The following is a 13,909-nucleotide window of genomic DNA, read 5'->3' as shown; positions in this document are numbered from 1 at the left end:
GGCCTCACAGCACACATGGGAACTTGAGCACACCGCTAAGACTCCTCCGCCTAGAACCTCACCTTGGTACTCCTTGGTACAAACACCTAATAATAATAATAATAATAATAATAATAATAATAATTTATTATTTGTACCCCACCCATTCGGCTGGGCTTCCCCAGCCACTCTAGGCGGCTTCCAACAAAGATTAAAATACCGTACATTAAAATGTCACACATTAAAAACTTCCCTAAACAGGGCTGCCTTCAGATGTCTTCTAAACCCAATAGCTGAAGATGTTCCTAGAACGGAATTGGTGTCATAAAGGACACTGCTCCTCTTACCCTGCTGTCTGTCAATCACTGTCCAAGGTCCTGCTGGGGAAATTAGTTGTCAAAGCCAACAGATGCTGTTCAGTAAAGACACTGGTATTGCCACAAGTGTTGTTTCGTGAGGATCCCTTTCCCATTCCCTAGTATGATCTGGCTTCAGCTGCCTGTAGGATGGATTTCTGAAGTGGGGTGGGGCAATTCCCCCTACTACTGTATGAGGTATTTTTGTATGCTATTTTCTCAAATATATGTGTCTTTATGCATACTTTACCCTTGTATATGCATTTTTGTACACATTACTTGGTTGGGGAACTGCATTGCAAATTCAGAGATATGCAAATTTTGAAGGATGGCTGGGTTTTTAGTTGTTGTACTGTTTTGGAATATTAATCATGTTCCTATTATTATAATTATATTTATTTTAAAAATGCCCTCCACAGTGTCACAAACAAAACTAGGAAATCAATTAGTGTTAATGGCACATCCACTGCAAAGTTTTGTTTTGCTCTTCAGTTCTGCTGGCTTCTAGAAGGAATGAAAATAAGGGAAGGGATATAATGGGACGTAGCTTATAGAGATTAAAAGTGAAGACTGAAGGAGAAAAATGTATTACAAGGTGACTTACAAAGCACGAAGTCAATAAAAATCCCTCAAAACAAGCAGATAAAAATTCTAACTTTGACAAGGAGAATAAGCACATTTAAAAAATCAAGCAATATAAGATAGCAGGAAAATTATAGTGCATTTTCTAAAAGCAAGTTTTCATAAATGACATTGCATATTTTTCAAATGGCCAATAAGAGACACACACTGACATGCATCAATAGAGAGTGAATTATACAGTCTTCTATATAGAAGAAGGCCCCATTGAGGGTGGAACTACATATTGCATTAGCAAATATATTTCCAAACTTGTCCTGGGAATGTCCAAAGTCATCCCTCCTTCCTCACCACTGCCCCACACTTCCAACTGATTTATTTCAAATACTAGTGAATAGAGAAAATAGTCTGGGAGGTCAGATGCAGGTAACGAGTGCAGAGCAAGGACCTGCCTCCACTTCACTGATTTCTCCTGTACATGCTCACCTCTATAACTGCCTTAATGTTACAGGGCAAACATTTTCCTAGTAGTTTATAGCTTCACCATAAGCAAGAGCATGGCCCTTTATGCGCATCTTCATAAGAATGGAGGGAAGGGGGAGAGACACTCTCTAAGACTTGCAATCCCAGGTCAAGAAGGGCTTCATAGCTCAAACTGCATCCTGACAACAGGTAGGTAGCCGTGTTGGTCTGCCGTAGTCAAAACAAAATTTAAAAAATTCCTTCCAGTAGCACCTTAACAAAGTTAGTTGGGCTCTAAGGTGCTACTGGAAGGATTTTCTTTATTTTGCATCCTGACAAGGAACAGATGAATCATTGGTGGGCAGGCCTCAGGTGAGTTTCTACCTTCTTGACAGAGCAAGTATGTGGTTTGCAGGTACTCCTAGGTCAAGCATTGCTCCTGAAATCTCTAGTAGTACCTGTAACCAGAAGTGCATCTTCATGGCTGTCTGCACCACCTCCTTGACATAGTAACATCCAATTTCAGTTGCTGTAATATAGGCCTGCTCTTGAAGGTGGTCCAGAATTTTCTGCAGCCCACTTCTTAACAGGGGTTGGGCTATAGGGAGCATGTGTTGGTGATTCTTCACTTTGTTATTAAGCCTGATTCAATGTATTGGTTATGACCTTTAAACTTCTAAATGTCCTAGGCTCAGCATACCTATGGGAGCATCTCCTTCCATAGGAACCTGTCAAGCTGTTTTGATCTGCCCATGAAACTTTGCTCCAAAATTCATTCTACATTAAATAATATCTACAACATTCTATACCACCAGTTGATGCTTCAGAACTATCTTCAAGAGCAGTGTATTACAATAGTCAATCATCAAAGTTACAAACGCATGGTGGGTAATTATCTTTCACAATATCCTCTCCATACCTTTGTTTCATCTTCAAAAGTCAACACTATACATTCACACTACTGGTGATGATCAAAGGATCATTTTCATAGAATCATAGAATCATAGAGTTGGAAGAGACCACAAGGGCCATCCAGTCCAACCCCCTGGACTGTTTCTGTTCTTTTTTTGTTTGTTTCTGTTCTTTTTTTTATTAAAAAAGAAGAAGAAGCTGGGGCATGTTCGCTTTATGTAATGCAATGTAGCTTTAAAAAAAAGATACTGGCATTGTACAAAACTCACATTTATTCCTGTTTATTTTAATCTGTTCTTGCCAGAAACCACTCCTTAAAATATTGCTGAAAGAGAACTGAGAAAAAGCTGATGCTGAACTCTGAGAAAATACTCCCCCCCCTTCATTGTTGCCCCTGTACAAAAATTTAGAGCACATGCCTATCCAGGTCTACTCAGATGTGCATTCCATTGAGTTCAATGCAGCTTACTCCCAAGTCAAGTGGGGTTAAGACTGCAGCATTAATTTATTTTATAGCTCTTATACCCCTTCCCCAACCAAAAACAGTTCCCATATTCCTAGCAGGATTGTTTTCTTTTTAAAAAAAAACAAGACTTGATTGAATGGTGGTCTATAAACACTGCACTTAGAATTTCACTCCCAACCTCACAGGTTCCCACTTCATCAGTGTACTCACTGGAGGTATCGGGTCAACTCCTGCTGACTGCATCGAGACCAGTGGAAGCGGTGGAAGGCAGCCTGCACAAGAGGGGCCATTATGCTTCCCATCCGGACTTCATCCCCGCACCTGTTTCCTTGGCCATCATGTTCCATGCCTAAACTAGAGGGAAAGGTAGCACAACAAAGCCTGTTAAAGAAGTCTTACTCCTTATCGTTTTAACAGAATGGTGGAGTTGGAAAGAACATTGGAACCAGGATCTGCAATAAAGGAGACAACTACTGTACCAGCATCCCTGGCAAGCCTGTAAATGGAGACAAAGCTCAGGAGCAGCAGCAGGAAGCAAAGGAGCAGCTGCCATGAATCTGGCCTCCAGGCACTTCTGTGTACTGGGATGGTGAGCGAGGTAGCAGCATCACCTGGCCAGCTTCCTGACTGCCTTCCTCTTGCCATGCTCCAGATTTTCCATGTCTATCTTAAAATATGGCATGCATAACAAGACACAGTATTCCAGATGCAGTCTCACTAGTACAGAATACAGTGGAAGTATTTTAATTTAATTTAATTTAATTACATTTACATCCTATCCTTCTTCCATCATGACACAGGTCCCACATTGTCACACATCCAGAGACTGACCAGACCCAGACCTGCTCATCATATTCCTGCAGACTATACTGTAGCATGCATATACCTGGGGCCCACACCCTTCTGATAATGCAGCCTATGATTAAATTAGCTTTTGAGCAGCTCCACTGTTATGCTGGCTCATGTCCAGCTTCTGAAGTCTGTCCTTAATTACTTTTCCCATCATGTTTCATTTAATTTTTTTCTTATATTCTACTCTTTCTTTGAGACGCTAAGAGCAGCTTACATGGCCTCTCAATGACCTCCCACCCAGGCACTAATCAGGTCCACATCCATATAGCTTGAGGAGTGCTACAGCGCTCTTGACCGGTCACTAGGCCCATTTGTCAATGAATAAAATTTGGATGAAGTTGGAGACTTCTTAAAGACGATTTATCATTCCACCACAACACTGCAGACATACATTGTAAAGCAATATCTCATTCCCCCGTCAGAGAAATGACCTTTCATTTCCCTCCATGTTCTTTTTATAGGAAGATTCAGGAATAAATGAAAAGAAATGCATCAAAGATATAGAGAGCCAAATCATGTGTAGATTCTTAACAGGACAGGAAAGTCCTCAGTAATAACTAAGAGAAGAAGCAGAAAAGTGTCCACAGGCTATCCTAGTCTAATAGAAAGTGTTGAGGGTCTTTATTCTATTGAGATGCTGAAGGTATTTCATTCAGCATTAAAAATGAGAGGATTTACTACCACCTTTCCACCTAATGGCATCAGGTTTCATCCATCAGGCACTGTTCTCACACAAGATTCCTTGGAATAATTAACATGTTTGTTGTGCAGGAGAAGTGCTTTGGTAAGCTGCATTCACATGCCCGTTCCATAGTAAGCAAATAAATCAAAAGAACCTGTCATCTCCCAAACTGAACTGAGTCTACATATTGTAGGTCCAGCCTTCCAGTGTCTGCCATTGTGGGCAAATAAGAGTAATGAGAAAGTTTCAGAGGCCACTGGCAGGATGCAATTTATGCACGATGGGAGCTACATTTGGTTTGATCCAGTTGCGCAAGCCAATCCTAAAGGCAAATCTCTAGTGGAGTTCCTCCACACTTGCTCATTGGCATTCAAGCGCTCAAGTAAAACACACCAGAGAAACAATGAGGCGTAAAATATTTCAGTGCTGGTTTTATAAATCAGTATTAGTACCTGCTGAAGGTGAATAAAGTTTCAAAAATGGTGCATGAATGGAGCCATATACCACCAATCATGCAATATCCCTAGATCAGAGTGACCACACATAAGTGCTACTTACACATGTCCAGTTTCATGGGCTACAACAAAGGCTGAAGAGAAGCCATCTTCATGGTTAAGTGTGCAACTTCGGACAGGATGACACATGCCAGTAACTGGAGCATAGCCTATTAGGGAGAATGTGAGATATGAAAAGATGCAGGTAAAAGAACTCTTTAAGTATGCCAATCAGTAGTAAGCATTCCAGCAGGTGTCTTACTTAAATAAGTGGGAAATGGAGGAAAACACTGGGTACATCACAATGAATGGAAGCTGTGTTATGATGCAAAACTCATCCTCTTGAATAGGATTTCTGCAGGGAATATTTCAAGTGGATTGTACTCTAAGGAGTCAATATACAAAGACCCTGGGTGGGATTCAGTTGTTTTGTGTGCAATAATGTGCCATGCTTATGCAACAGGACACCCCTTCTCTTCCTCCCCTGCACCCCCATGACCCCCAAATTAGCTCTGAAGGATTGGTGAACCCCCCCCATAACAGGTTTAGGGTATGTGTGTGAGAAGAGACGATGGAAAAGTCGTTTTGCGCAAGCTTTGTTCTGTTAAATCTACCTCCGTTTAGACATAATGGGAACCACTCACTAAATTTGTTTGAGCACAAATGAGTGACAAGCTAATGTACTCCCTTCTTCATTTTCCCCTTACAGCAGGGCAGACTTCTTGATTCCTTAAGCCAAAGTCTATTGCCTACAAACGAGGATCAAAACATGCCTTGCAATTATAGGGAGTGCTTAAACCACAGTTTTTGTGTTTGGGTATCATGTGAATCTGTAGTTTAAGAAACCAGGAAGTCTCTTCTGAAGTCAGGCAAGTGAGAGGAGGAGAAGGAAAGCCCCGTTATTAAGGGGAAAATGTCAGACTAAAGGGCTAAGGGGATTAGTTGCTCACCAAAAGATCACTATGGAAACAATCTGCCTCACAAACTCTATCTTCCATACCAGCGATCATGTGAAAATGGAGGGCAGGACGAGGGCAGATGCTCTTAGGCAAAAGCAAAGGAAAAGGAACCTCCTAGGGATCAACCAGTCGATCCAGATCAACCTGCTGGACACCCCTGATCTACAAGATACCATGTTGGCTACCCTTGGTCTGTGGTTAACTGAATGGCCCCCTTAAATCCTAGTGTAGGTTTGGGAAAGAGGAAAAAGCAACGATGAGCTACAATTTTAAAATCACGTTGCTGTTTTTGTTTTGTTTTTTTTAAAAAAAGGCTCCCTAGAGAAATAACTAGGCACTCTAAGCCCAGTACTTTTGGAAATTCTTGAGTGTGAAATGTGTTCTTCAGTCAGAGTTATATTTGAAGAACTATTCATGCTTTCCAACTGAGAAATCTTGGCTGTTTCCAAAAGCACTTGCACTGTATTTTGGCTAGTCTGCTAACTTGTAAGACTTCTTTGGTTTGGTTAAGGTTTAAAAGAAAATATCCCTCAAATGCCTTTGAAGCTGAAAAACAAATATGGATTAAAGAAGTCAGAAACAACCAACAGCAGAGAGATAGCAATGGGCTAAATGTTCCCTCTAAGGCCGAATATCAGATGGTGCTAAAAGATACGAGGGTGAGAGAAGGAGCCATGGCTTTTGTGTGATGGGCTGCCCTTCAGCATGGACTTACCTTGCATACCGGAGGGGCCAAAATCCTGTCTAGTGAGAAATATTGCGTGGTCATGATATTCTGCATGCCCAGTATCAGGTTTCTGTTGTAAGTAGGCCCAGCGACACACATTCTCTAAACTCTGCGAAGGGTTACCGATCTCAATCAAACTTGTGGACTGGATCATGAAAGAAAGAAAGAAAGAAAGAAAGAAAGAAAGAAAGAAAGAAAGAAAGAAAGAAAGAAAGAAAGAAAGAAAGACAGTTACAATTTGTTTTTTAGCTAGCCTGTCTTAGCCCAGAGCCTCTGGAATATGCGTATTCACTTCAGCACGGAATTACCAATCCATTATGGTAATGATACAACCACAAACAAAGGCCTTAGTCTTAAGCCCACTTATTTATGGATAAAAGTAATTTGTTCCCTTTTACAGTGGTGGTTACTTATCTCACAAGAAGGCAGAATTGGAGTTGATCTTACACAAAGGAAACATAAATATTCCATTTTAGATGCGTTTTGACAAAGGCATCTGCTCTCTATGAAGTCAAGAGGGACTTAACATACCAGAGGATGGGGAAAAAACCATGACTAAGTGCAGTACTTTTTTAAAAGCTTTTTTTAAAGCTTTAAAACATTTTAAAGAAGGGACCACATCAAATGAATATTGTATTTTGGCTGCTTTGCTAGACACACTAATATGGGACATAGAACAGCTTATTATGCAATGTTTTGTACCCAATGCTGGAAAATTAAAATACATAAATGCTGAATCAGCTGTGAAGGCCACAGGCATCTTGAGTTTGTTGCTTGTATCACAAGTGTTAAATAAGGCATTTATTTAACACTTCAAAAATGATGAAGTGGGAATATAGACCATTTTATACTTGGGGGTCGATACTTTAGGTAAGAAGCTGCCCTAAGGCAGGGTGTGCAGTATACTTGCAGGCTAGATTTGTGATGCCCATCCTCTAACTGCACCTATCAAAATGAAAAAAATGAGTAATTCTGAATAAATTCTGTCCTCCTGCCCCAATTTAATATAAGCATACTATTAGTCTCCATCATAACCTAGTCTGTTTTATAATTCAACAGTTATACGTAAAGTTCCTGGTAATGTAGAAATTATGGTAGATATTCCTTTGTGTGAAACAGCCTTATTGGCCATGATAAACTTCTCAAAGAAAAGAACCACCATAGAATTACTCCTTATTGATATTGGTGGAAGTGACAGTAGTCTCCCCACAAAGAGCTGTGCTCCAAATTTCAAATACTGGTGTTTGTGTAAATAATTTGATCCGAAAACCAAACCGAATGGTCAAGCTGTCTTGTGTTCAACTGATGACTCATCCAGTTTTCCTGTTGCCCTGCACTTTCCAGGCACAGATCTGGGATTTAAAGCTCTGTTTCCAAGCATAGTTTTTTTGTATGGGGAGGGTTTTGTGTTTTTTTTTTTTTTGCCCCAATGCAGAAACCTGTGTTTTACTGCTGAATAGGAGCAAATGGCAATTGGGTCTAATCCTCTAACATTCAATGACAGACCCATCTATTCACAAAAATTTCACTGTACCACTAATGTGACCCAGTTTTGACAGTGCACCTTGGCAAGCAGCTCTCATTCAGCTGAAGACAGGGGAATAATCATATTGTAAATAAATGCTGAGTATACCAACTCACAGGGGCATAAAACTGTGCGGCTACTTGGCACATTAATTTTCAGACATAGCAATATAGTATGATAAGCTATGTAATAATTAAAGAAAGTTGGTGATATATAAATGGGTGGTTGATTGTGTATTAAACTGAATCCACACACACACACACACACACACACACTTCTTGTAAGCTGTCCTGTGAATGAAGTGGAAGGGGAAAGGTATATATTTTGTTAAGAAACAAAGGATACATTCCCACCCCAAATACTCTTGTACAGAGGGGAGAGAAAACTTGTAGTTGGGAGAATTGAATATAAGGCCTGGCACTGGACATTGGCATTTCCAACCTTTTTCAATGTTCTACTGGCTGTTTCTTACAACATTTAAACCTTCCCAAAATCTGGAAGTGCATCACATGATGCAACTGTCTGGAATGGATCCTTTATCCCTTACACCAGAGGTGAGGGGTGTCTGGTCCTTCAGGTGCCAAACCTGCAGCAGCCAATGGTCAGGGAATTGTAGTCATTCAACATCTAGCAGGTACAGGTTCCCCAATAAAATTAAAATCTGGAGCCATTTGCAATGTTGTCGGAGATGCCAAAAATAATAGTATTGCAATAGTAGAAAACAGTACACATCTGAGGAAGCTCTTATACATACAGGAACGCTCCTTTGTTCAAAAGATGATAACCCTGCCTGTGCACCAGAAACAACCACAGTATCCCATCACCAGACACCCTAACTGGCATCTATCTCTTCTTTATTCCCCCAGCATGACAACTATGATTAGCACATGAATCCTAGTATCTGCTTCCATGGGGGAGTTCAACACCCACCCACCCCTCAAATATATTGTTTGTTTTTGTTTGTTTGTTTGTTACTTTTGCCCTGCAAGATATATTTCAAAATTTCTTCTGGCTTTGAAGAATGTCTCCATCACGACATCTGAAAAATCTCAGCCAGCTGTCTCTAGTTGAAAACAGCTTGGTGGATCTGTGTTGTCTCACGCAGCTATGCCACATGTAAATAATTGTTATTCAGGAAGCTTCCCAACGCCCCTACAAATGAGCTTGCGCAGATACAAATGAACTGCTAGTTTCAGTGGTGAGCAGAACCATACTTTTTGGGGTTGGGCTGGGAATACAGGTTGAATTCTATCCTGTGGCATTCAATGATGTTTAAGATGTTCTTACAGCATTTTGGATTACAGTATATACTATCTGGAACCTTTTAATTCTGGCAAAAAGAAGAGAAAAGGAACAGGTTCTGTTGTTGGCAAAAAATGAAGATGGCATTAGCATTTATTTAGGCTCCAATCCTGTTGACATTCACCTAGCAGTAAGTTTGACTGACGTCAGTCAGGTTTCTGAGTATACATGCTTACGACTTTCTTGTGAAAACAGAAATTGTTGATATCCATTTGTCTGGAGTTACCTGCTTGAATCCCACTAGGTTGCTAAAGGGTTTTTTTTAACAGGCATCTGGCTGATCACTGTGAGAACAGGATGCTGGACTCAAAGGGCCACTGGCCTGATCAAGCAGGCTCTTCTTATGCTCCCTAGTGAGTGTGTTTAGGATTTCATCCATTGTCCATTCCACGAAATACTATCACTGCAATATACTAGGTTGTTTAACTGACATGTTTCTTGAGCCTTCGTCCTGTTTTGTTTGCACAAAGTTTGCAAGGATGTTGTTGTTTAGTCGTTTAGTCGTGTCCGACTCTTCGTGATCCCATGGACCAGAGCACGCCAGGCACTCCTGTCTTCCACTGCCTCCCGCAGTTTGGTCAAACTCATGTTCGTAGCTTCGAGAACACTGTCCAACCATCTCGTCCTCTGTCGTCCCCTTCTCCTTGTGCCCTCCATCTTTCCCAACATCAGGGTCTTTTCCATGGAGTCTTCTCTTCTCATGAGGGGGCCAAAGTATTGGAGCCTCAGCTTCAGGATCTGTCCTTCCAGGGAGCACTCAGGGCTGATTTCCTTCAGAATCGATAGGTTTGATCTTCTTGCAATCCATGGGACTCTCAAGAGTCTCCTCCAGCACCATAATTCAAAAGCATCAATTCTTCGGCGATCAGCCTTCTTTATGGTCCAGCTCTCACTTCCATACATCACTACTGGGAAAACCATAGCTTTAACTATGCGGACCTTTGTAGGCAAGGTAATATCTCTGCTTTTTAAGATGCTGCCTAGGTTTGTCATTGCTTTTCTCCCAAGAAGCAGGCGTCTTGCAAGGATACTATACTATAAAGTTACCAGACGTCCCCGTTCCCTGGGGACAGTCCCCAGATTTACAAATCAGTCCCTGACAAAAGCCTATCATTCCGACTCATTTCAATTAAGTGTCCCCGGATTCATTGAAAAAAATCTGGTAACCTTACAGTATACTACATCAGTGGTTTACTGAGTATTCACTCTGATTTGTTTAGATAGCATTATATAATGTTGCATTCAAGCAATTGTAACCCCACACATTTCTCCACCACTTTCACAATATTTGAATGAATAAATTAGGCTCGTTGAGCAACAGCAATGAATCTCACCCAGGATGTTGGGCTGTGACCTGAGAGATCATGGTTCAAATCCTCGCTCAGCCATCCAGCTCACTGGGTGGCCTTGGGCTAGTCACTGTCTCTCAGCCTAGCCTACCTCACTGGGTTGTGAGAATAAAATGGGTTGGGGAGAACCATGTGACCAACCTTGAAGACCTCGAAGGGAAAAGTGGTATATCAATGTAATAAATAGAAACATAGCAACAGTCTGGATGTGGTGCAGCTAGGCAGGTCTTCCATTTCCTGCATTGTAGGGGGTTGGACAAGATGACCCTTTGGGGTCCCTTCAAATTCTACAATTCTATGATTCTAACACCAGGGATAACTCCATATGTACATTGCATATGTTGACGTGGCACTAATGCTGACCTTGGGGCATGTGCAGGACCGTCACTAGCACCCTGGAGCTTCTCCTATATGCACAAGGAGTTCTAGAAAAGAACGTCAGAGGAGTCTGCCAGATGAGGCCAATGGCCCACCTAGTCTAGCATCCTGTTCTCACAGCGAGTAAACAGTTGCCTATGGGGAGTCAATCATCTTATGAACAGTGCACCTATTCATCCTGGAAACATAAATTGTTCAACGGTTCTTAAGCAGTCAAGAGAACACATTGCTTTGCTGAGTGTGACCCAAAACATTAGATTAAATGATATTTGGGTATGAACAATAGAGTCTGGGATTGCTCTAGTGCCCTGTACTGATATTTTCCTTCCTCTAAAGCATCTGGAACCAATTACTGTCAGGAGAAGGATTCCAGATACAATGGAAAACACTGGTCTGAGTCACCAGCACCATGCTGAGGTTTCTGAAGAAATACTGGTTCAAAAATGTAATAATCTATAAAATCTTGATGGGTTACTACATCCCATCATACTGGGGAAATAAATGTGAGCGTGAGCATTTCCCTCCCTCCTGATCCGAGGGATTCTTAGATCGATAGAAACTCATGTTAGGGCAAGTATATTGTAATCGTAAAAGGGACGGAGTCTTCCTCTGGTAACTGGCTTATACCAGGTCACACCAGACCAGGACTAGTTGGTTGGCAACAGCTCTTCAAGGTCTGAGGCAGGAGCCTTCCTTTCTATGGCCTGATCCTTTCAGCTGAAGGTGACAGGTTTTGATTTTGGGACCTTCTTCATGAAAAGCATTGCTACTCTGCTCACTGATGTCTCTGCCCAAAAAAAACATGGATTTAAAATAAAGCATTTTAGTATTCAGATATATTTCCTCAGAAGAAAGAAGTGAGGTTCCTTAAGCCTTGGCTGAACAGAAGCAGCATATCTTACTAGGTTCCACTGCTACAGGCACTACAGCTAGTTATGGCAAAGGAACATCTTCATCTGTGTATGCCTCACACAGAAGTGACCTTAGAAAGCTCTGTTGAGAAAGTCTCAGCTTTATCGCAGGTTCGAAGGGTGGTGAATAAGGCAGGAACTTCTAACTCCCTACAGAGTGCAGAGACAGGCTTGTCTTCCTAACTCACTGAAATCATTTTGGACCACAGAGAAGGCCATCCTGTTTAAAAGAGCCTTTTCTCTTGCTGGGTGTGGTTGCCTGGCACTTAGATGTTAAGGCCTGCTTTCATTATTCTCTGCTATTTATTGTTTTTAATTTTTTCTAAAGCAAATTTTTAAAGCAAAATTCTTATTGCTTGGGGGAGCACTGCTGAGAAGCATGGTTAAAAAATTTTAAAAACAAATATTCAATTTTTAAAGTGAAGGTGTTCCCCCCCTAACTTTTGAATTGAACTGGGCATTAGAAGAATCATGGTATGTGATGGGTAGGATCCTGTTTAGTACTGCTGTTGAGTTCCAGATAACCAGCTATACCCCATTCCAGCATACTCCATTCCATTTCCCCTCACCCAGTTTTCTGTCCCCTCCAGTACATTAGCATTCTGTGCCCACTAAGCATGCTTAGTCCACACTGAGCTGTATATGAAATCCCCTCCGCCCTCCTTTAGGGTCCCCCCCAAAAATATTTTTTGGGATTTCCATGCACTGCTGTCATCCCTTTTTGCCTACATAAAGATTCCCACTCAAATAATTAGTTCACTCTTAAGGATATATGGTTATTCAATGCCGGCAGCGGTGGCCAGCTAGTTCCAGAAAGCAACTGGAAGTCCTTTAGATGCCTTTTGTTTTAGCTTGAAAGGGAGACTTTCAGAACATATCCATTAGGTGGTGCTCCAGCTGTAAGTTCTGACAATTCTATGCCATCCTTGAGAATACATGGAAACTTCCCAGGGGATAAAATACTCATCTTGTTAGATTTTAAAACGAGCATTGATAATACTATTGATAGTCAAATTGAAGAGCAACATAGAACCCAAGTTTGAGACAATAAAAAAATGTGTTCCATTTGCCATCAGAAATGACTAAGGGCACTAGTTCTTTTCAAAATATTTTCCTCCAAATTGTTTACTTGGCTTATTTGATTATTTCCCTCTGTCATATGAACTAGGCGAGTTATTATGAAAAGAAAACAGGAAGGAAAGAAAAACAAAGCATCTGGAACCCATGGTAACAGATCTCACAACAATAACAAACACAATCAGAAAAGTGTCATTTTGGGTTTAAAGGATTGTGAGCATTATTTCATGGCAGTGGCTTATTAGATTCCCCCTCTAATATTGTAATATAAGTTTAAAGCTCAAGCAGAAATCTTATATCCATAATAAAATATTAGACAATGCAGCGACTGACAAGCAATGTAATTTGGGGTGGGGGGGGGCAAGGGGAAGAAAACATGGCATGCTGTCAATCTCATAAAAAAAGGAAATAATTTACCATTTACAACTGGGGTGAAGGGAAGAGTGTGTGTAATATGTAGGTGTAAGGGCAGCATTACACTTCTACTCTAAAGTATGTACTGAATTCCAATTCTGTTTCTGAGGGCATCTGCATCATGCTTTGAAATCTGGCTCTAGAGAGATGGCTTCTCTCCCTCTTTCCGCTAATGGGAATAATGGCCAGCCCCAGCATTCTTTCCTCACAGATACAAAATTCCAGCTTTCGCTTCTGATTGGAAATGGATTAAGAGAGTGGCTGGAAGATGGCTAGGAAGAAAGATGCGGAAAATGATTCCACTGGAGATTTGGTGAAGATGTCAAGTGGTATGAATGACAGGGAACTGGCAAGCACCTGTGGAGAACTGGCCGAGAAAAAAAAAGAGATGATCTGAAGAATGCAAAGGGAAGGGATAAAACTTAAGGATGACATGCTGAGCAATGAACCCAACAGCCCCTCGCTGACTGTTTGGAGCCGAACTT

The 13,909-nt window shown here is 41.2% G+C and overlaps 1 protein-coding gene across 1 annotated transcript in view; it reads right to left on the bottom strand.

The window, feature by feature from the left end:
- The window catches only part of ADAMTS2 (ADAM metallopeptidase with thrombospondin type 1 motif 2), a 208,881-nt gene that overhangs the window by 46,794 nt on the left and 148,178 nt on the right, over positions 1-13,909 (bottom strand). The window contains exons 6-8 of the mRNA XM_035105612.2: positions 6,457-6,613; positions 4,847-4,952; positions 2,965-3,108 (exon numbers count right to left, since the gene is read on the bottom strand). Of these exons, the coding sequence (XP_034961503.2) occupies positions 2,965-3,108; positions 4,847-4,952; positions 6,457-6,613 (407 nt within the window). The remainder of the gene's footprint in view (positions 1-2,964; positions 3,109-4,846; positions 4,953-6,456; positions 6,614-13,909) is intronic.

The sequence above is a fragment of the Zootoca vivipara genome, chromosome 2 (genome assembly GCF_963506605.1).
Source record: "Zootoca vivipara chromosome 2, rZooViv1.1, whole genome shotgun sequence".
Lineage (NCBI taxonomy): Eukaryota > Metazoa > Chordata > Lepidosauria > Squamata > Lacertidae > Zootoca > Zootoca vivipara.
Note: the sequence above shows the minus strand (reverse complement) of the source record. Positions and strands in the feature narration are given on the sequence as shown.